The sequence below is a fragment of the Ranitomeya variabilis genome, chromosome 1, assembly GCF_051348905.1.
Source record: "Ranitomeya variabilis isolate aRanVar5 chromosome 1, aRanVar5.hap1, whole genome shotgun sequence".
NCBI classification, from domain to species: Eukaryota; Metazoa; Chordata; class Amphibia; order Anura; family Dendrobatidae; genus Ranitomeya; species Ranitomeya variabilis.
Genome location: NC_135232.1, coordinates 1100134984 through 1100158923, shown reverse-complemented (window position 1 = coordinate 1100158923; position 23940 = coordinate 1100134984). Strand labels below are relative to the sequence as shown.

The 23940-nt window shown below is 47.0% G+C and overlaps 1 protein-coding gene across 3 annotated transcripts in view; it reads right to left on the bottom strand.

Annotated features, from left to right (window-relative positions):
* Positions 1-23940, bottom strand: part of ABLIM2 (actin binding LIM protein family member 2) — a 200883-nt gene that overhangs the window by 83943 nt on the left and 93000 nt on the right. For all 3 annotated transcript variants that reach the window (XR_013220102.1, XR_013220101.1, XM_077280086.1), the window contains exons 3-6: positions 18010-18193; positions 17684-17799; positions 2527-2653; positions 2005-2098 (exon numbers count right to left, since the gene is read on the bottom strand). Coding sequence is in view for 1 of the 3 variants with exons in the window: in XM_077280086.1 (XP_077136201.1) it covers positions 2005-2098; positions 2527-2653; positions 17684-17799; positions 18010-18193 (521 nt within the window). In the remaining 2 variants the exon portion in view is untranslated. The remainder of the gene's footprint in view (positions 1-2004; positions 2099-2526; positions 2654-17683; positions 17800-18009; positions 18194-23940) is intronic.

Below are 23940 nucleotides of genomic sequence, written 5' to 3'. Positions count from 1 at the left end.
CATGTTTACATGCACCCATTGACTTGTATGGCTCCGTGTGATCCGTGCGCTCCCATGAACACTGACATGTCTCCGTGTTTTGCATACTGACACACGGTCCGTGAAAACACGCTGACATGTGCAGAGACACATTCATTTTAATGTGTCTACGTGTGTCAGTGTCTCCGGTAAGTGAGGAAACTGTCACCACACGTACCGGATGCACTGACGTGTGAAACCGGCCTTAGATTGAGAAGAATGTTAATTCTTTGAAATAGATCCTTAAAGGGAATCTGTTACCCCAAAATTCGCCTATAAGCTAAGGCCACCGCCATCAGGGGCTTATCTGCAGCATTCTGTAATGCTGTAGATAAGCCCCCGATGTAACCTGAAAGATGAGAAAAAGAGGTTAGATTATACTCACCCAGGGGCGGTCCCGCTGCGGTCCGGTCCGATGGGCGTCGCGGTCCGGTCAGGGACCTCCCATCTTCATAGGATGACGTCCTCTTCTTGTCTTCACGCTGTGGCTCCGGCGCAGGCGTACTTTGTCTGCCCTGTTGAGGACAGAGCAAAGTACTGCAGTGCGCAGGCGCCGGGGCTCTCTGATCTTTCCCGGCGCTGCGACAGGAAGAAAAGAAGAGGACGTCATCGGATGAAGATGGGAGGCCCCGGACCGGACCGCGACACCCATCGGACCCAAACCGAACTGGGACCACCCCTGGGTGAGTATAATCTAACCTCTTTTTCTCATCTTTCAGGATACATCGGGGGCTTATCTACAGCATTACAGAATGCTGAGGATAAGCCCCTGATGCCGGTGGCCTTAGCTTACAGGCGAATTTTGGGGTGACAGATTCCCTTTAAGGAAACCTGTCCGAAGTAAGCACTAATTATAAGGCTGCAAAAACGCTATAGAAAAATAGCAGATGTTTCTGCTTGAAAATCTTATTGCTTTTGAACGTGTCAAGAAATTCTGTATGAAGCAATGAACTGAGCAAAAAATTTTTTAGGCAGGTGTGGAAAAAAGGCCGCATAGTAAGAATGCTTAAAAAAATTTTTTTCACAGCTTATATTTATCAACTAACAAAATGCAAAGAGAACGAACAAAAGAAAAATCTAAATAGAATCATCAGTTCGTCTAGGTACCCTTACACACAGTTTTTGATGGAACTCGTCAGGGAGGTTGCTGCAAAATTTTAGAGCACTAACCACAGATCTTCTGTGGATGAGGCTTGTACAAAACCCATCTGTATCTTCATGTAATCACAGACATACTGGATGATGACAAAATCAGGACAACAACCTCAAACATACAGGCAATATCATCATTAAGAACTATCTTCAAGGTAAAGAAGAACAAGAAAACATGGAAGTGATGATTTGGTCCCACAGAGCCCTGATCTCACCATCATCCTGTCTGTCTGGGATTACAGGAAGATACAGAAGGATTTGCACAGGCGACATCCACAGAAGATTTGTGGTTAGGTCCCCAAGATGTTTGGAACAACCTCCTTGCCGAGATCCTTCAAAAACTATGTTCACATCTAACAAGATGAATTCCTGCTTTGATGCTGTTTTGAAGGCAGAAAATATTGATGTAATTTAGGTTTTTCTTTTGTTCATTCTCTTCGCATTTGGTAAATTGATGGAAGTACACTATTAACACTTCTGCTTTTGAAAACATTCCTACATTTTTTCCACACCTGCCTAAAACTTTTGCACGATACTGTAGCTTCAAGAAGATTTCATCCACTATTTAAAATCTGCAGAAAGAAGGGATCTGTAGCAGAAAATCTCCGATATTCCAGTGTTGGTGGGACTGGAAGAAATTATGTCCCATCCATTCAGTCACTTGACCGCTGAGGCCGCCGATTGGTTGTAGGATCAGGTGACAGATGGACAGCGTGTCATCACTTCTGCATACATGTACAGAGATGTAAACTTTACAATATGAAGAGAAAATCAATAATAATTTACAATCAATCCAAGTTGCATTTCATAAGATTTCCTGCGCGGTGCGATTACCTCCAGCACTCGGCCAGTGATGAACTTCTCACAGTGGTCACACTTGATGCCAAACATAGCATGGTAGTCCATTTCACAATAAGGGATCCCATCTCTGCAAGATAAAACAGGATGGCAAGGGTTAACATTTTATATACAATCTGTATATGGGACTATATAACCCAACTACAACCAACTAAGCGGATTTATCATCTGATCTCCATGACATGCCTTTGCTTTATGACTGGCAGGGACCACACTATGGGACCTCCACTGATCTAGGCAATGAGGGGTATGAAGATGTCTACGAAGTGGTTGATCAGAGAACCGCTATGCTGGAGAAAACCACTGCTGAAGCCCAGTTATTCCAGGATTGGGGCAGGTCCTGGGCTTCGGACTCACCTTGATCATTGCTGGAGCCCGGATTCCCTGGGACCCACAATCGATCACCCACTTATCACCCACCCTGCTGTAATACTTGGGCCACAGTCTATATGTGTGTCTCCGTCATACAGTCCATATATACAAGATATAGCCACTTACTTGCTAATATATTCCGCCTTCAAATGGACACCGCATGTCTTGCATTTGAAACAGTCCAAGTGCCAGTGTTTCTCCAGGGCAACCAGTGATTGACCATTTTTTATTTCCAAGCCGCAGCCTCCGCAATCTAAATGGTGAGAAACATCACATTGTGACGCTGATGGACAGAACACTATACAGTCATGGCCGAAAGTGCTGGCACTCTTGAAATTGTTCCAGGAAATGAAGGATTTCTCCCAGAAAAGTATCGCAATTACACATGTTTATTTCCTTTGTGTGTATTGGGATACAAGAAGTCATAGAATAAAAGGCAAATTGGACAGAATTTTATGCATAACCCCAAAAATGGGCCGGACACAACTCAGGATCAGTACAGGATCAGTAATGTAATGTATGTACACAGTGACTGCACCAGCAGAATAGTGAGTGCAGCTCTGGGGTATAATACAGGAGGTAACTCAGGATCAGTAATGTAATGTATGTACACTGTGACTGCACCAGCAGAATAGCGAGCGCAGCTCTGAGGTATAATACAGGGTGTAACTCAGGATCAGTAATGTAATGTATGTACACAGTGACTGCACCAGCAGAATAGTGAGTGCAGCTCTGGGGTATAATACAGGATGTAACTCAGGATCAGTAATATAATGTATGTACACAGTGACTGCACCAGCAGAATAGTGAGTGCAGCTCTGGAGTATAATACAGGATGTAACTCAGGATCAGTAATGTAATGTATGTACACAGTGACTGCACCAGCAGAATAGTGAGTGCAGCTCTGGAATATAATGCAGGATGTAACTCAGTATCAGTACAGGATCAGTAATGTAATGTATGTACACAGTGACTGCACCAGCAGAATAGTGAGTGCAGCTCTGGAGTATAATACAGGATGTAACTCAGGATCAGTAATGTAATGTATGTACACAGTGACTGCACCAGCAGAATAGTGAGTGCAGCTCTGGAGTATAATACAGGATGTAACTCAGGATCAGTAATGTAATGTATGTACACAGTGACTGCACCAGCAGAATAGTGAGTGCAGCTCTGGAGTATAATACAGGATGTAACTCAGGATCAGTAATGTAATGTATGTACACAGTGACTGCACCAGCAGAATAGTGAGTGCAGCTCTGGAGTATAATACAGGATGTAACTCAGGATCAGTAATGTAATGTATGTACACAGTGACTGCACCAGCAGAATAGTGGGTGCAGCTCTGCTCAGCTGCTACTCACTGTGCTGATTGTGGGTGCGGTCGCTGCTGAACCTGCAGTGTGCTCCTGAGCTCCTGGGAACCACCACCTCTCCACCCGGGGACCTGCTCTCTCTCTTACCCAGGGAGGGAGTGGGTTTCCTGGGATGAGTGAAGGAGCCAAGTCCCAGGCTTCTGCTTCCCGGACCAGGCTGGCGGGGGGCAGAAGGAACCAGCAACCAGCCTGCACATCAGAGGATTCGGGGGTGAGACGCTCCACCAGGAGTCGCAGCAATGTGGCTCCTACTCCCCCCAGGTGTGCAGAGACCCAGAGAAGCCGCAAGGCTTCCATGGAGGAGAAGCCTGCTAGCGTGCAGGATGGCGGCCCTTCCGGAGGAAAGCTGAGTGCTGACGGAGGTGAGGCTGACCTCACTGAGGAGGGTTGGGCGCTGCAGAGACCCCGGGAGTCTGTGTCCACCTATGCCTCCCGGGTCATGAGCCACCTTCGTGAGAATGAAGAGGCAAGCATGAGATTGAGAAGGCTTCGGGAGGAGCTGCGCTGCACAAGCGCAAAAGCTGCAGGCGCCTCCAGACCCAGGAAGACGCAATTCCAGGCTGAGGTAAAAAGGCTGAAGCTGGAAATTAATGACCTAGAGGTAAGAAAAGCCTTTATCCAAGAAAAAAGTGGACCATTTAAAGAAAAATTGCAAAATGAAGACCGATTCAGAGAAATGGCTGATAACAGAGAGCAAAGGCAGATAGGGCTGCAGCCTAGGAGCCAGGTGGAGGATGATGATGATGATGATGATGATGAGAAGGAGGATGACCAGCAGAAAGCCCCACCTGGCAGCCTGCTTAGTCACTCACAGGCCACGTGCAGCGAGCTCCCTGCTGGACAGGCGACAATGACATCTCGTCGCAGTTCTGCTGGCTCTGGGGAGGACAGTGACATCGGCCAGGGAGGGGCGCTAATGGCAGAGATCAAGCTCCTGGAGTCCCCAGTGTGCCTTCAGAACTTCTATCTTGGTGATGATTTGCCAGAGGAGGCACCTGGGGGCCACAAGAAAAAGGTAAAGAAGATCAAACCTAAGCTCCAGGAAGCGGTAAGCTATGTGTATGCCCCCCTCCCTGTACCCCCTGAGTCGGCTACAGGGTCAGCTCGCTGTATAAGCCCCGTTGCCCAGCCCAGCCCGGGTTCTGCTGTGGATCCGGTGCAAAGGCGCGGGGAGACTACAAAGCACGGTAGTGAGGCACAGAGCTCCGTCTCTGCTTGTAGTAGCGGGGACGTAGCAGCAAGTGCATCAGCCGAGAGGCTGGACAGTGAGGGCGGCCCGGCGGCGGGCGAAAAATCAGGCCACGATACTGTGGTGCGCTCCCCAGTGGGAGGGGGGGAGCAGCCCGGTGTCAGGGGCAGCTCCGGTAGCCTCGGTGCCCCTGAATGCTGTTGCCGCTGATCACTTAGTTGAGAAGCGGCGGCAGTGTGAGGGGGTTACCGGGGCTGGGCGTTCCGGTCCTCCCACCAAAGTCCTGTTCTGCGTTGGCGCCGCTGGTCAACAAGATCCTGATGCTAAGGATCAGCGGTGCCTCACAGCAGCTAAAGAGCAACGGCGCCTGGTAGCAACCATGAAGCAGCGGAAAATATCAACTGATGATGCGGAGGGCACACATAAAACCAGGGGTGAGGTCACCTCCAGTTCTGTGGAGGAGACTCAGCCCCTTGTGCCTGATGATGCGGAGGCCAAAGTGTCACCCCCTGTTGTCACTGGTCCAGCAGGAGTGAATGTGATGGTGGGTATGGATGAGGAAAACTCTTTGTCTAGTGGTGTGGTTGCTGGTTTGGTGGAGGGTGAGGAGGTTATGGAGGTGGGTAATGGTGATGCTGTTGGTGTGGATGTGGTCACTGGTCCGGTTGCCCCCCCGGTGGTGGCAGCACCTGTCAGGAGTTATGCCGCTGTCACCTCCGGGGGAAATAGGGCGTCCTCCTCGTCTCTGGGCTCTGGGGACGGCATGTTGCAACGGCGTCTCCTGGAGGCTCTAAAGAAGGGAGAGAGATCACTAATGGTAGAGGGTCGAGAGGTTGATCTATCCTTCTGGATAGAGAGGCATGGCCTCGGGGCCTTCCGAGAGCAAAGAGGGGGGGATACAGTGTGGTCCCTCCCAACAGCCGGGCCGGGTAGTGTGCGTAGGAATGTGGTCCGTCTTCGGTGGAGGGGCAGTGATGCATGTCCTCCAAGGTCGAAGGTTGTGGAGCTCCTGCTGAGGATGGGCTTCAAGGCGATTGACATCTACGCCTTGATACATCCCTATTTCACACCTGAGTTTGATGTCAGCTTTGTTCAGCCGGAGGGGCTTGAACTTTTCTGGTCGAACTATGAGTTGGCAAAAAATGAGCCCGGCTGGCGAGACTTTGCCGTTCAGGCGGTGTCTCGCCAAAATCAAGTCAAGAAAGTGACCGTGATGACGTGTAACGAGTCGCTTTCTTGTTATGACATCATGACGTGGCTTGGCCGGTATGGAGAGGTAGTGGAGATGCCAAAGAAAAACCGTGATGAGTTTGGTATCTGGTCAGGGGCCTGGACGTTTATGGTAAAACTTAAGTGTTCAGGTGGTACGGTTGCCCACATACCATCATCTGCCTTCCTGGGTAGGGATCGTATCCTGGTCTTCTACCAGGGGCAACCGAAGCTCTGTCACAAGTGCGGCGACCCCACACACTTCAGCGCAAACTGCACTGTGCAGAAGTGTGCACTGTGTGGGGATGTCGGCCATCTTGCTGCATCTTGTGTGGAGATTAGGTGCCACCTGTGTGGTGAGTTAGGTCACCCATTCAGCCGTTGTCCTCGCTCCTTCGCTAACGCAGTCATGACCCCGGTGGGAGAAAGCCGTGAGGCTGATTCTGCTGGGGAAGGGACTAGCAAGGGTGAGGGAGCTGAGGGGCCAAGGAAGAAAAGCAATAAAAAGACGCCTGCCCAGCTAAGGCGTCTAGACAAGCGCAGACAGGATAGGGAGCTGGGCGAGCCTCGGGCTACTGGGGCGGCCCCTGTCAGGGATGCCAGTCTTGCTGCTGAGGCCCCAAGGGATGATGAGTTGGATGAGGAGGTCAGGAGGATCCACAGGGAGGAGAGTGCCACTGCCTCAGAGTCCTCCCATTATGAAAGTATGGATGAGGATAATAGGCAGTTGCTAGAGGACAAGCGTAAGCTCGGCACCAAAAAGAAGAGAAAGAAGGGAGGAAAAAAAAAATCTTCTCTCACTCTGACCAAGGTACCTAAGGAAGGAAAAAACGACTCCCCTCTGGTTGGTCTTTCTAACCGGTTCCAAGCCCTTGAAAACATCTCTTCCTCTGAGGAGGAAGCTGAGGGTGAGGTTCTGGCTTCGGCGGGGCTCACAGGGGGCGCCGAGTCTCCTCCTTCTGGGAACATAAGATCTTTGGAGGGAGGGACTGGCCCAGAGTCCGGAGACGAGGATGAAAAAAATAAAAAACGCGTGGAAATGGATACCTCCATGTCATTAAAGAGGGGGAAGGATTCCTCCTCTGAGGCAGAGGATAAGGGTAGTGGGAAAAAGAAAGCCATCTAATTCAATCACCAATGATGGCGGAACCCACCTCGTTGACGCTGGCGTCCATTAATGTCGCCAGCATAAAGTCAAATACAGCTAGATTTGCGGCCTTTGATTTTCTCAGCCGGGTTGAAGCTGACATTTTCTTTTTGCAAGAGACCAGGCTGCCAAACATGGCAGATGTGTTTAAAGCTAAGAGGGAGTGGAGACTCGGGCCCTCCTATTGGTCTCTTGCGGCCGAGCCGTATAGCGGAGTGGCGGTCCTTTTTACCGCACCGGTGGAATGCCGACGGGTTATTGAGTTAGAAATGGGGAGGTGCCTGATCTTAGATGTCCTCATGAAGGGACAAGAGCTCCGGCTCATTAACATCTATGGTCCCCAATCTAAGTGGGACCGGAAGTGTCTCTTTATGAGGATCAAGCCCTACCTTTTTACAAGTCGGCAGGTTGTCTTTGGAGGGGACTTCAATGCTGTCACGAGGCCCCGAGATAGAGGAGGTTCCAGAGACAAGCTGACTTATGATAGCGTCGCCCTTAATAGTATAGCTAGTGAGGCTCGCCTGGTGGATGTCCACATTCGGCACACCCCAGGCCACGAGGGGTTCACCTATCATAGAGGTAACTGTAGGTCCAGAATAGATAGGTTTTATTTAAAGGAGGAAGCTGTCTCTTCAGCAGTGTCTGTTGTTGAGGTGGAGTTCTCCGACCACTGTTTAATTTTGTTTTCTCTGAATGTCTGAGACCCTCCGGATGGGAAGAGGCTTTTGGAGGCTCAATTCGTCTCTCTTGGAAGAAGCGGAGATAAGACAGTCCTTTGAGGATTTTCTTCAGAGCCAGGTACCCTTACTGGATCTTTGTAGTAGTAGGTCAGAGTGGTGGGAGATGTTCAAGGAAAGGGTGGCGAGATTCTTCCGCCAGCTCTCGAGCCTCAGGAGTCTGAGCCTGTATCAGGGTCTGAGGAGGAAACTCGAGCATCTTGTCTCAACTGGAGGTAGCCGCGAGGAGATCTCCAGAGTGAAATCTTTGCTTATGAGGTGTCAGTACGATAGACACGCATCTTTGGTTTTTGAGAGGGATTATGGGAAGTACCGCTCGCCCGACCCTTACAGAAACTGCAAGATGTCAGTGAATAGTAAAGTGGTTACAGGACTGGTCGACACTACGGGGTCCCTGAGGCGATCCAGATCAGGGATCCTGGAGGTTGTCAGATCCTTCTACTCGCACCTCTTGGGGAAGAGGGATCTTGATTGGGATGAGATGTCGGCTTTCCTGGCAGAAGCTGTCCCCGAACCAGGGATAGACCCCTCTCTTGACGTTTTGACAGAAATGATCAGGGAAGAGGAAGTTCAGTTGGCGATTGAAGGGCTTGCCCCCAAAAAAATCGCCTGGTCCAGATGGCTTAACATCTGAATTCTATAAGACCTTTAAGGACGTTTTGGTTCCCCTCTTGACTGAGGTATTCAATGAGTGTCTTTCCTCGGGCACTCTGCCGAAGTCAATGAGGAGGTCTGCTCTGATCATCTTGTCAAAGGGTAAGGACCCGTCTTGCATTGAGAATTGGCGTCCCATAGCGCTTCTCAATGCAGACAGGAAGGTTCTGGCAAAGGTGCTGTTTAATCGGCTGGTGAAATTTGCACCCCAACTCCTTTCGGGGGCCCAGCATTGCTCTGTTCCAGGCCGCATAACATTTAGTGCTGTGCTCTGTGTCCGAGAGGCAGTGGAGCAGGGTAGGGCTGGTCACTGGAAGGGGTACATGCTGTCACTGGACCAGGCAAAAGCGTTTGAACGGGTTAATCACGAGTACCTCTGGTCCGTCCTTCTGAGATATGGCCTGCCGGGGGGGTTTGTTGATTGGCTTAAGACCTTGTACAGTGGGGCAGAGAGTTTCCCGCTTGTGAATGGTTGGATTGGTAGCTCTTTTGAGGTTGGGTCCGGTGTTCGCCAGGGTTGTCCCTTGAGCCCGCTGCTGTACGTGTTTGCGATTGACCCTCTTCTTAGGAGGGTGGAGCGTGGACCGTTGGCCGGGATCGGGATGGATCAGGCAGCACCGGAAGCCACTCTGAGGGTGGTGGCGTATGCCGATGATGTCACTGTGTTTGCTTCCTCTCACAAGGAGGCAGGGTGGCTGATGTCAGAGGTAGATCGCTACTCGGAGGCATCCGGGTCCAAGATCAACCGAGATAAGTGTGAGAGTCTCTGGCTGGGAGGAGGAGATCCTGGTTTTGATCTCCCGGACACCCTTCCAGGACCCAAAGTCTCTGCAAAAGTCCTTGGCATCGAATTTGGCCAGGGGGATTACCCCAAACAAAATTGGGATAGCAGGCTAGAGATCGCCACTCAGAAGGTGAACCAATGGAAGGGTTGGTCTTTGACCCTAAGGGAAAGGGTAAACCTGATCAAAACTTACCTGCTCCCTTTACTGATTTATCTGGGCAGTGTGTGCATCTTGCCGGAATCTCTCTGGACTCGGGTCTACAGTTTGTTCTTCCAACTGTTATGGGGGAATAGACTGAACCTGGTCAAGAGGGAGGTTACTTACCGTACGAGGAGACTAGGAGGGTTGGGTATGGTCAACCCTGTGGTATTCCTTGTGGATACCTTCATTAAGATCAATATCGCAAACCTCTGGAAAGAGAGGGCTCCTCCGTGGGTATTCTCCTGTAGGGGATGGTTTCAGCCTTTCTTCCAGGAATGGGAGACAGGAGGGCAAGTGAAGGATCTTCGCACACCGCATGGACATCTTCCGGCTTACGCTACCTTGGTTCTGAAGGTAATTCGTCGGTGGGGTCTGGGAATGTGGGAGATCAGGACTCTGCCAAGGAAACTACTTGACAGTAGGGTTCTGTTGACCCATTTCCAGAGGCCTCTGGCGCTCAGGGACTGCCCAAGTCGGGATCTTGGGGTGGGTTTGCATCTTTTGAATTCTATCAGGATCCCCTCGAAGTTTTGGGACTTGGCTTGGCGTTGCTTCCATGGGAAACTGTGTGTGAGGGACAATCTGAAGTGTAGGAGCTCTGAGGACAGGAATTGTCCTCGGGAGCATTGTGGTACCTTGCTGGAAAGCATGGACCACTTCCTGCTTCATTGTCCCTTCAACACAGAGGTGTACAAAAGGGTGGGCGCCTTCATTGGCTGGTCTCGGCTGGCCGGTCTCTCCTATGCGGAATGGGCCAATGGAGCATTCGGAGACCTGGGTGGTCGGGACCGCTGCACCTTATTTCTAGTTAGCGCAGTGGTTAGGTATCACACGTGGAACGCACGATGCTTAGTATCGACGCAACGAAAAATCCTCCCAGTGGACGATGTGTTTAGGACCATACTCGGTGACCTGGTGAAGGTGCGCTCTCTGGAGTATGGGAGACTGGGCGCACGGAGGGCTGCACTCCTCTGGAGGGGCTTTTCTTTTAGTGTGCCCTAGTCTGGTCATCTCCTTTCCTGGTGGTGGGCTGCTGCTGACACTGTAGATTTTTGTTTTGTTTGATTATACAGTGATGTAGGGCTGCAGGCGCCGAACTTGGGCTTCGTGAGTTGTGATTATTGTGGTGTGTGATGCTGTATATATTGTATATATTGTATATGGGGATATAGATTTGGGTGTAGGTCTTAGGTTGGGTGGTGGGAAAAGGGGGCAGGTGGGATTATCTTGTGGGACTATGGGACACTGGGTTGTTTGGGGAAAAAACTGGCACTGCCTGATCTGGCCTATGGACGTTGGACATGGACTGAGGCATGAGACGCAGGACCAGCTCTCAGGTCAGTGCGGGGGGTTGGGAATGGAGGATATATACAATACTAAGCTATTTGTTTAATTTGTAGTTATTTTATTTAAAACTAAAAAAAAAAAAGTTCATGTATATAGTTTTTGTTTGCCATTGTTTATTTTATTTGTTATTATTATTTTGTTTGGTGACCGGACCAGAAGGTCAAAGTAGTTATTATTCTGTATATACTGTATAATATGTGTGAGAGGAGAGAATGAGCGGCTGGACCGGTGTTCAGTATACTGATTATTTTCTGGCTAATATTTTTGTTATGTTTTCTGCTATTATTGTTGTTATGTTTTTCATTTTTATAATAAAAGATCTACAGGATGTAACTCAGGATCAGTAATGTATGTACACAGTGACTGCACCAGCAGAATAGTGAGTGCAGCTCTGGGGTATAATACAGGATGTAACTCAGGATCAGTAATGTATGTACACAGTGACTCCACCAGCAGAATAGTGAGTGCAGCTCTGGGGTATAATACAGGATGTAACTCAGGATCAGTACAGGATCAGTAATGTAATGTATGTACACAGTGATTGCACCAGCAGAATAGTGAGTGCAGCTCTGGAGTATAATACAGGATGTAACTCAGGATCAGTAATGTAATGTACAGTATGTACACTGTGACTGCACCAGCAGAATAGGGAGTGCAGCTCTGGAATATAATGCAGGATGTAACTCAGGATCAGTACAGGATCAGTAATATAATGTATGTACACAGTGACTGCATCAGCAGAATAGTGAGTGCAGCTCTGGAGTATAATGCAGGATGTAACTCAGGATCAGTACAGGATAAGTAATATAATGTATGTACACAGTGACTGCACCAGCAGAATAGTGAGTGCAGCTCTGGAGTATAATACAGGATGTAACTCAGGATCAGTAATGTAATGTACAGTATGTACACTGTGACTGCACCAGCAGAATAGGGAGTGCAGCTCTGGAATATAATGCAGGATGTAACTCAGGATCAGTACAGGATCAGTAATATAATGTATGTACACAGTGACTGCATCAGCAGAATAGTGAGTGCAGCTCTGGAGTATAATGCAGGATGTAACTCAGGATCAGTACAGGATAAGTAATATAATGTATGTACACAGTGACTGCACCAGCAGAATAGTGAGTGCAGCTCTGGAGTATAATACAGGATGTAACTCAGGATCAGTAATGTAATGTATGTACACTGTGACTGCACCAGCAGAATAGTGAGTGCAGCTCTGGGGTATAATACAGGATGTAACTCAGGATCAGTACAGGATCAGTAATGTAATGTATGTACACAGTGACTGCATCAGCAGAATAGTGAGTGCAGCTCTGGAGTATAATACAGGATGTAACTCAGGATCAGTACAGGATCAGTAATATAATGTATGTACACAGTGACTGCACCAGCAGAATAGTGAGTGCAGCTCTGGAGTATAATGCAGGATGTAACTCAGGATCAGTACAGGATCAGTAATATAATGTATGTACACAGTGACTGCATCAGCAGAATAGTGAGTGCAGCTCTGGAGTATAATGCAGGATGTAACTCAGGATCAGTACAGGATAAGTAATATAATGTATGTACACAGTGACTGCACCAGCAGAATAGTGAGTGCAGCTCTGGAGTATAATACAGGATGTAACTCAGGATCAGTAATGTAATGTATGTACACTGTGACTGCACCAGCAGAATAGTGAGTGCAGCTCTGGGGTATAATACAGGATGTAACTCAGGATCAGTACAGGATCAGTAATGTAATGTATGTACACAGTGACTGCATCAGCAGAATAGTGAGTGCAGCTCTGGAGTATAATACAGGATGTAACTCAGGATCAGTACAGGATAAGGAATGTAATGTATGTACACAGTGACTGCATCAGCAGAATAGTGAGTGCAGCTCTGGAGTATAATACAGGATGTAACTCAGGATCAGTACAGGATAAGGAATGTAATGTATGTACACAGTGACTGCACCAGCAGAATAGAGAGTGCAGCTCTGGAGTATAATACAGGATGTAACTCAGGACCAGTGCAGAATAAGTTATATAATGTATGTACAGAGTGACTGCAACAGCAGAATAGTGAGTGCAGCTCTGGAGTATAATACAGGATAAGCAAAACAATTTATTTACAAACTTTCTTTTCTATTTATGAATGGCATATGATATATTATTATTATTATTATTATTATTATTATTGATTTGGAAAGGAGGCGAGTAAGCTCTCCTTCAGTGATGTTGGAGAGGGAGGTTATTAGGGAAGGGCAGAGGTCTGGTATATGGAGTGGTTGGGGTAGTGGAACAGTAAGGGTTTGCCTTGTTTGGTCGATCTTGTTTTTGAAGTAGGTGGCAAAGTCCTCAGAAGAGATGAGGGGAGTTAGAGGTGGCAGTGGTGGGCGGAGGAGGGAGGTAAATGTGCTGAACAGTTGTTTTGGGTTGTAGGATAGTGAAGATACAAGGTTACTGAAATATGTCTGTTTAGCAGAGGTGAGTGCTAGTATGAAGGCAAGTGTAGCTTGTTTGAAAGCAGTGAAGTCGTCAGGCAGGTGTGTTTTTTTCCAACGCCGCTCCGCGACCCTGGATGCTTGTTGGAGTTTTTTGGTGAGGTTGTTATGCCAGGGTTGCCTATTGATTTGTCACACTTTGCTATGCATGAGAGGGGCGACTGAGTCTATGGCTGATGTGAGGGTGGAGTTATAGAAAGCGGTGGCGCTGTCCGTGTCGTGGAGTGAAGATATGGAGGACAGAGGTAGGAGAGAGTCTAAGAGTCTGTGAATGTCTAGGTGTGCGAGGTTTCTGGGAGGATGTGGTAGTGGCTGGACATGGAGTGCGGGTGAGGAGGACAAGGATGAGAAGGTGAGTAGATGGTGGTCAGATAGGGGGAAGGGAGAGGCTGTGAGATTAGATAAGGAACGGAGGCGTGTGAAGATGAGGTCTAGCGCATGTCCGTCTGTGTGGGTGGCTGTGGAAGTAGTAGTAGTGTGAACATACTCTTTAAAGTTTTGGAAATGGCTTGTAGACAATCTGGATTAAGAACAGAACTGACAGCTGTATTAACTGCCAGATTTGCAGAACAGTGTGTCACCCAGTGTACAGTTCGCGTCCTTCTCTAACTTTATGTATTTACCAAGTCATCCCTGGCTCTGTGGCCTCTGCATGTAAGATTTAACGACTTCTGCTGTGAACCACCCACTGTGCTCTGAGTTCACTCCACATCTGCTTCTCAGCACGCACCAAACATTTGTTCCCTGTATCCACTTACAGAAGCTCCATAAACTACACCAAGCTAAATATAAGTAAGAGGCTAGTGTAAAGATGTGCTATAATTCAACAAGTACTACAGTTGTCTTACTTTATGATAAGATTTTAAATATAAGTTATGATTTGGAAGTACTTCTTGTACAGGGGCGCCAGGTTTTTATTTTTTCCTAATTAATAATTATTGCAAAAAAAAAATAAAATAATGCTGCAGTACTACTTTTTTCCATTAGGTGGTGATGCAAAGGCTTTTAATTACAATGATGAGTATAGTTGCATATGGGACAGACATATCCAATGCAATTTTTTTCTGATGTGGTGGAGCTATGCTAATTAGGTGCAGTTTACTAAGTCAAAGGCTATTTTCACCTTTGTAGCCAATGTTCTTTTAATATTCTATGGAATCTAAAATTTATAAAGGAGTAATTAAGAAATGTTTGTCTTTTTTCAGTTTCCCATGATTGTGCTCCAAATCACAAAGCAAGGTGCATAAAGTCATGGATTGGGAAATTTGGTAGTGGAAGAACGTTACAGGCAGGGATGAGCAAACTTGAACAGTAAAGATTGGAGTTCGTACTGGACACCTAGTGTACGGTGCTGAACCCCGAACACCGACTTCTTACTGTATGTCCATGTTACTGTTCGGGTTTGGCAGCCTAAGAAAGCTTGTTAAAAGGCTGCAACACAGCAAATCAACAAGTCTTAAGGCTGTGGGCACATCTTGGCTCCATCACAGCCATGCCAATAATACTTTGGCTGGTTATTAAAAGTAGAGGGGACCCCACATCATTTTTGAGAGTCCCCCCTATTTTTAGAAACCAGCCAAGGGAAAGTAAACAGCTGTGAGCTGGACCTATTATGTTGGCAAGGGGTCAATAACCATGGAGCTTACCAGCCTATTAACATCAGCCCCAAGCCTGTCGCCGTTTTTTAAAATGATTTATTTAACTAATTAAAAAAAAAAAAAACAGCTTTTGGACCCCTCAATTCTAGACAACCAACCTTGCTAATGCTAGAGCTGAGGGTTGCAGCCCCCAGCTGTCAGTTTTGCCTGGCTGGTTATCAAAAATACAGGAGAACCCACGCTGTTTTTTTTTTTCCTAATTATTTATTTAGAGCACATCTGCTCTCGCTGTTATTAGCGGCAGCAGGCATAGGCTGATGGGAGCAGCAGTGCCATCAGTTGACGCCAGTGACCAGAGGTAAACTTTCTACCTCCAATCACAGCTGAGGGCTCAAGCTATCATTTGACAGCATGGGAATCGCGGTTGTCTGACCAGCAGTAATGTTTTTGTCGCAAGCAGTGTTTGCTGTGCTGCCATGCACATGACAGCGTGGCAAACACTGGATGTTTGGGCCCACACTTAAGTGAATGAGGTCCAGGTTTGGGTTCAGTTCTGGGTACCCAAACCCAGACTTTTTTTTAACTGTTCATCTGAACCCGCCGGAACCAAAAATCCAGAGCTGCACTCACTGGGTACATACATTACTGATCCCATACTGATCCTGAGTTACATCCTGTATTATACTCCAGAGCTGCACTCACTATTCTGCTGGTGGAGTCACTGTGTACATACATTACATTACTTATCCTGAGTTCCATTCTATATTATACTCCAGAGCTGCACTCACTATTCTGCTGGTGCAATCACTGTGTACATACATTACTTATCCTATACTGATCCTGACTTACTGTACATCCTATATTATACTCTAGAGCTGCACTCACTATTCTGCTGGTGCAGTCACTGTGTACATACATTACATTACTGATCCTGAGTTACATCCTGTATTATACCCCGGAGCTGCACTCACTATTCTGCTGGTGCAGTCACTGTGTACATACATTACTGATCCTGAGTTACATCCTGTATTATACCCCAGAGCTGCACTCACTATTCTGCTGGTGCAATCACTGTGTACATACATTACATTACTGATCCTGAGTTACATCCTGTATTATACTCCGGAGAAGCACTCACTATTCTGCTGGTGCAGTCACTGTGTACATACATTACATTACTGATCCTGAAAGAAAAAACGGTTTTGGTACCATGTTAACCAGTAGAAATATTGTTCTCAGTAGCAAAAATAAAATAATCCTGTAGTTATGATACCTTTTAATGATTTAAAAAATAATAATAAATGAGGTTACAAAGCAAGCTTTCAAGACTGCTTAGGTCTTTTCCTCAGGCATAGTATAACAAAGTATCTGAAAAAACACAAATATATACAGGAATAGAGCAGAGGCATGGAATAGTGAAATGGGGCAGCACGGGGGCTCAGTCGTTAGCACAGCAGCCTTGGGGTCCTGGGTTCAAACCCCACCAAGGACAACATCTGCAAGGAGTTTGTATGTTCTCCCCGTGTTTGCGGGTTTCCTCCGGGTTCTTCGGTTTCCTCCCACATTCCAAAGACATCCTGATAGGGAATTTAGATTGTGAGCCCCATCAGGGACAGTGATGATAATGTGTGCAAACTGTAAAGCGCTGCGGAATATGTTAGTGATATATAAAAATAAAGATTATTATTATTAAAAAAATAAAGATTATTAATTGACATTATTTAAAGAAAGAAAGGAACTGAGCTTAGAAAGTCAGCCCCTAATTAGATTAGATTAGCTTAGTGGTGTGAATGTGTTATTTCCCTAATAATATCCCTGTAAGATCAGAGGCCTGGTGCCCTCAATGTCTCTGGGGCAGATTCTTCAGATATTGTGATAAGTCATAAATCCTCCAGACAGATTTAGTCCTATGTGCAGGGAATCAAATATGGCAAATTCGGATTCGTCGACTGATTCCTAACATATTCGCTCAACTCTAGTCCTGGACCACAGAAATGCTTGACCACCAGTAAATGTGTTTTTTTTCGCCTGTAATCGTGTGGCGATGAGACCTCATTCGTGCCCTCAGTTTCTGTCCTGTTTCCCCAATATAGAGACCCCCAATAGTACATATGGTGCACAGAATGAACCCCACCACATTGGAAGAGGAACATGTGAATTTCACGGGAATCTGACAGTCCTGCTGTGTGTTGGGAATCTGTGTCCTGTCTTTGCTCTCTACATGAGTGCAGGTTTTGCAGTTTTTCCCTTTGCTTGGATAAGTTCCTCTCGGTATATCGAACTTCGGATGATCATGTTTCCTAAATTTGGAGGTTGCCTGTAGCACAACAATGGAGGGTCTTTGAACATTGTTTTAAGCCGGTCATCTTTGTGTAGGGTATGGTGACTTTTTTAGCAGTTTTGTTAGCACCCCAAGCTGTGGGTTGTAGGTCACCACCAGAGGTAATGATACATAATCTATGTACTGTTTTTTCCTCTAGATTATACCTGTATATACACTGTAAGATCGTGTTCTTATACTTTAAAGCAACCAACACACTTACTTCTCAGGGACTGGATAGAGAAATTGCTGTTGCCAACAGTGGGGGAGATGGTACATTTTTGGCATACACACTCCTTGCCATTAAAAGTCACACGATCGCCTGGAGGGAACGGGCTTCTAGAACACAGGGAATGAATACATATTAGTGGAGGCTGAATTCTAAACACTACATATGGCAAATTACTAATTGTGTAGAAGTTGTATGGTACTGTAATGGTGCTAACCAACTGACTGCATAGTGCCCCTCTCCCACAATGAAGGCCCCCATAAACTGTCCTCATCAGTACAATCACCAGTACATAAAGGATACCATAAAGGAACACTTACTTGCAAATAGCGCACACGAAGCAGCAGGGGTGGTAGGTTTTTCCGAGTGCAGACACCACCTCCCCTTCTATGAACTGATCGCAACTGAAGCATCTGGTTCCATAGAGTTTCTGATAATCCAGAGTACATATGTAATCTCCCTGCCGTAGAAAAAATCCTCCCTGGGCAAGGTCGGAGCCGCAAACTGGAAGAGGGAGAGAAAATGTTCACTATTAATGGTGACCAATGGCCGCTAACAAGCCTGGAATGGGTGGCCAACCTGAGACATATGTGTAAGCCGGCCATCTTCGACTTTGGACAGAAAAAGTATAGTTACACTGGTTACAAGATTCACACTCCGGAGTTACTGACACACTTGGAGATGCCAAAGTATTCTGTCCACTGAAGGAGGCAATGTGACAGTCCCCATTATTTGAATGTGTGGCTGCACTGTTAATTGGGATAAGTGACCTACACTGTTACTGTAGGTCTATGTTTGTATTGTTTTCTGGGGTCTGTGGCTGCACTGTTACATGGGGTATTTGACTAACATTGCTATTGTGGGTCAATGGCTGCACTGTTATCTGAGTTTGTGGTTGCACTGTTAATGTGGGTGTCACGTGTTTATCGCGACAGAGAGGAGCCAGAAGACGGCAGAGTATGATTTCTCCTACTCCTGCACTGATTAGAAGCACTTCATCTACTTATTAATCGGTGTAAACTTCTTTTGGCAGTGCAGAGGTTAATCAGCTCTGTTGAGAGCTCCTGGAGCATTAATGTTCTCAGCTGTGCCCTGTTAGCCACTCCTATTTCCTATATAATCTGGACCCTGATTAGCACTCATTGTCAGAGTTAGCTGGAGGTTGTTGTTGGTTATTACAGGAGAAGGCATTTGGTGGGTTTATCTGTGACTGTTGCTTGGGTTAATGAGTGTATGATAATTCCCTTTCTTCTCCTACTTTGGTTTAACCCCTTCCTCCACTACCTTGTACATTCCTCTGTTATATGTGTGAGTATATTTGTATCTTTGGTATTTTTCGTTACTCCTGTTCGTATTACCTTGCTAGTCCTAGGACAAGAGCTCCTTCCCTGTCCCTAACACTAGGGGCGCCCTAGCTCTCCCAGCTCACTTCTGATGGTGAAGACACTGGGGCCACATACCTTGCCTTAGCTCCTGAATCCACCCTCAGTCTGAACCATTCCCCCACCCAGGGAAGAGGGTAGTAGTAGTGTACATAATACACCAACCACTAACAAGCCAATACTAACAGGGATAACAAAAAATACCAAACATACAAATATACTCACGCATATAACAGAGCAATACACCAGGGAGTGGAGGATGGGGTTATACCAAAGTAGGAGAAGAAAGGAAATTACCACATAACAGCCACCGAACACCTTCTCCTACAATAACCAACAACAACCTCCAGCCATGCAGCAAAATCTACCTCTAACAATGAGTGCTAGCCAGGATCCAGTTTATATAGGAAATGGGAATGGCTAACAGTGCACAGCTGAGAGCCTTAATGCTCCAGGAGCTCTCAACAGAGCAGATTAACCTCTGCACTGCCAAAATAAATTTATACCGATTAATAAGAAGGTGAAGTGCTTCTAATCAGTGCATGAGTAGGAGAAATCATACGCTGCCGTCTTCTGGCACCTCTTAGTAACTGTCTGTGGCTGCACTGTTACATGGGGTATTTAACTAACATTGTTATTGTGGGTCAGTGGCTGTACTGTTATCTGGGTTTGCGGTTGCACTGTTAATGTGGGTCTGTGGCTAAATTTACTGTATGTCTGTGGCTGCACTGATACTTGGGCTCTGTGGCTGAACTTTTAATGTGGGTATGCGTCTGCACTGTTACTTGGGGTATGTGAAGAACACTGTTACTACGGGTTTGTGATTGCACTGTTACTGTAGTTCCCTGGCTATACTGTTACAAATGGTATTTGACTATTTAACTGTGGTTCTGTGTCTGCACTGATTACCTGGGATCTTTGGCTACAGTGTTATTATTGGGTCTGTGCAGTCACTTTTATTTGGGGTACCTGGCTAGCATTTTACTATGGGTCTGTAGTTATCACAATTGCTAGTGGTATTTAGCTCCAGTATATTTGTTACTGTGTTTGTGCAGCTATTATGGGGGCATATGTGAATTATTGGAGGTCCTCTCATGGGTAAGGAAAATTCTTAGGATATTATTTGCTGCCAATGGCTATTATTATGGTCTGTGACTGTTGCTAAGGGGTGTCCAGCTGTTCGGATACTGGGGGTCTGTCCTATTACTGGGGTCTGTGACGGTCACTATGATAGAGATGCAGTGGCTATTAGGATGGGGGTGAAATGTAGCCCCCTCTACACGTTTACTACTCCTGTTTTTAGTAACAGTTTATGATCTTTGAAATTTTTCTGTATATTCTCAGCTTTCACTGTGACAATTATTATCTCACTATTATTACCAAAAATGTAGTATTATTTTTTCGGCTGATATATACATATATATATATATATTATTATTATTATTACATCTCAGCTTTGGATAGTCTGTGATTTTTTGACCAGAGGATGTAAGTGCTGGAATATTAACGCTTCGCTGCACTGACGGCTGCAGGGAGCTCAGTAAATAAGAGCTATTATTACTTTCTGCTTTTCCTTAACTCACCTTATGCTTTGTGCCCCCTGAGCCATTTCTGCTGATGGTGAAGGTTTATGTGAGACCTGACACTATGAATGCAAGATTTTCGCTTTCGTCTTTTCCTTTCCGTTTTCCATGAGCCACAACTTTTATTTTTCTATGGGCACATTTTCTGCATGTCGAGATGTTGAGTTGTAGATATTTAACTTACCATATAATGTACTAAAAAAATAGAGTAAAAAATTCTTTGTTTGATGGAATAAAGATAAAAAATGGCAACTTAATTTTGTGACAAAATTCAACGAGCGGTAAAAAATTATCCTGAAATTTGATCAAAATTTACAGCAATACCAAATTTCCAAATTGATATATTTTTAACTGCAAGTTTTAGTGGTTTTAAAGAAAAAAAAACATTTTGGGGAACTTTTTGATCGCTTTTGATTCCAAGGAGAGTACTGAAAACAAGCAATTATGTTAAATCATGTGAAATTTTAACATTTTGAACTTTTATGAATGTGACAATATCAAACATGATGTTTTTTTTTTAATTCTTTATTATTGGTATTGAAAAAGTGTAATTTTAATTGTGCACATTGGAGCACAAGCATGGCAGATATGGGGACCTCAGTTGGCTGCAAAGACAACCCATCGACACTCCACCGCTTAAATCTTGTGTTCTGTCGACTACAGCATCGGATGGGTTAAACTGACATTGTTAGAGCTAATTACGATTGCATCAAAGGAGTATTTCTACGATTGGATACATTGTAGCAGGGAGCCAATGGGTAGTCATGACAGTCGAGGGCCTGGTGTAGACCCCATGGCTAAACCCTATGTTCTACTTTGGCTGGGCTTCAAAGGAGAAAGTTATTTTGTGTATATACTGCATTACTCCGGTATTGTAGTATATACTATAGATGCTCAAATGTTCACAGGTTCAAGCCCTTGGAGGAGTAAAATATTTTTGGACAGTTACATGGAAGAAAGTGGAAATTAGCGGTCCCTCCCTCTCGCTATGTGCCTAAAGACGAGATAAATATCACAACATTCTGATTTTCTCGTAGAACACAGTACATTTTTCCTCGTTCCCTGTTATCAATGTATGATACATTTGGCTTGTTATACTGGAATCCTTCCCTCACTGGTTCTCCTATGAAATCACCAGTACATGATTGCACTGGACAGAGGCGCTCTGTGTGTCCGGACTGGGCTGTGCACACACCGTACAATACGTCGTTTTATCTGAAAGGTCATTCCGTCTGTTGTGGCTCCGCACAGATGGATCCTGTTTTGAAGACATTCAGTAACCTGCCTCTGTCTGCATTAAGTCCCCCACCCATCAGTGTCATGGATCTACGTAAAAAAGTGAGGAACAACTAATTCCATTAAATAGGAAACAAACCTATTTCTATGGTAATATTTTTTAAGCAGATATCTCACCAGATTTCAAAATACAAACTAGATGGGTATTTCCTGAAGGAACTACAGATAGTGCTTTGGAATGGTGCCCGGGCTGCCCCTGCAAGACTTTCACACTTGGGTGCCCCTCAGGCGGTCCGATTTGGTGGGTTGGGTCAATCTGGGTCTGATTTTGTGGGCGGGGTAAATCTAGGTCCGATTCGGTGGGCGGGGTCACTTTTGGTCCGATTCTGTGGGCGCGGCCACTCTGGGTCCGATTCGGTGGGCGGAGCCACTCTGGGTCCGATTTGGTGGGCGGGGCACCTTAGGGACCAATTTGGTGGGTGGGGTCACTCGGTCCGATTTGGTGGGCTGGGCACCTCAGGGTCTCATTTGGTGGGCTGGGCACCTCAGGGTCCGATTTGGTGGGTGGGGTCACTCTGGGTCCGATTTGGTGGAAGGGGTCACTCTGGGTTTGATTTGGTGGAAGGGGTCACTCTGGGTTCGATTTGGTGGGCGGAGCCACTCTGGGTCCGATTTGGTGGGCGGGGTCACTCTGGGTCCGATTTGGTGGGCGGGGTCACTCTGGGTCCGATTTGGTGAGCCGGGCCCCTCGGGGTCCGATTTGGTGAGCGGGGTAATCTACTATATAATTGTCTAAGGGCACTTCCGTCTTTCTGTCTCACAACACCGCTACGTCATCATCTCATGAGACCGCAATGCACTCTTGGGACCGGAGCGCGCAACAAGCATCGGGTACCGGCCACTCCAGGTGCAACAAGCATCGTGTACCGGCCGCTCTAGGAGGTGCAACAACCATCAGATACCGGCCGCTCCAGGAGGTGAGTATGTAACTTTTTTATTTTAATTCTTTTTTTTTTTTTAACAGGGATATGCAGTATACTATGTGACTGGACAATATACTACGTGACTGGGCAGTATAACTACGTGGCTCTGCGCTGTATACTGCGTGGCTCTGCGCTGTATACTGCGTGGCTCTGCGCTGTATACTACGCGGCTCTGCGCTGTATACTACGCGGCTCTGCACTGTATACTGCGCGGCTCTGCGCTTTGTACTGCGCGGCTCTGCGCTATATACTGCGTGGCTCTTCGCTGTATACTGCGCGGCTCTGCGCTGTGTACTGCGCGGCTCTGCGCTGTGTACTGCGCGTGTCCGTGCTGTGTACTGCGTGTGTCTGCGCTGTATACTGCGCGGCTCTGCGCTGTGTACTGCGCGGCTCTGCACTGTGTACTGCACGGCTCTGCGCTGTATACTGCGGGGCTCTGCACTGTATACTGCGGGGCTCTGCGCTGTATACTACGCGGCTCTGCGCTGTATACTGCGCGGCTCTGCGCTGTATACTGCGTGGCTCTACGCTGTGTACTGCGCGGCTCTGCGCTGTATACTGCGCGGCTCTGCGCTGTGTACTGCGCGGCTCTGCGCTGTGTACTGCGCGGCTCTGCGCTGTGTACTGCGCGGCTCTGCGCTGTGTACTGCGCGGCTCTCCGCTTTGTACTGCGCGGCTCTGCGCTGTGTACTGCGCGGCTCTGCGCTGTGTAATGCGCGGCTCTGCACTTTATACTGCGCGGCTCTGCGCTTTGTACTGCGCGGCTCTGCGCTGTGTACTGCGGGGCTCTGCGCTGTGTACTGCGCGGCTCTGCGCTGTGTACTGCGCGGCTCTGCGCTGTGTACTGCGCGGCTCTGCGCTGTATACTGCGCGGCTCTGCGCTGTGTACTGCGCGGCTCTGCGCTGTGTACTGCGCGGCTCTGCGCTGTGTACTGCGCGGCTCTGCGCTGTGTACTGCGCGGCTCTGCGCTTTATACTGCGCGACTCTGCGCTTTGTACTGCGCGGCTCTGCGCTGTGTACTGCGCGGCTCTGCGCTGTGTACTGCGCGGCTCTGCGCTGTGTACTG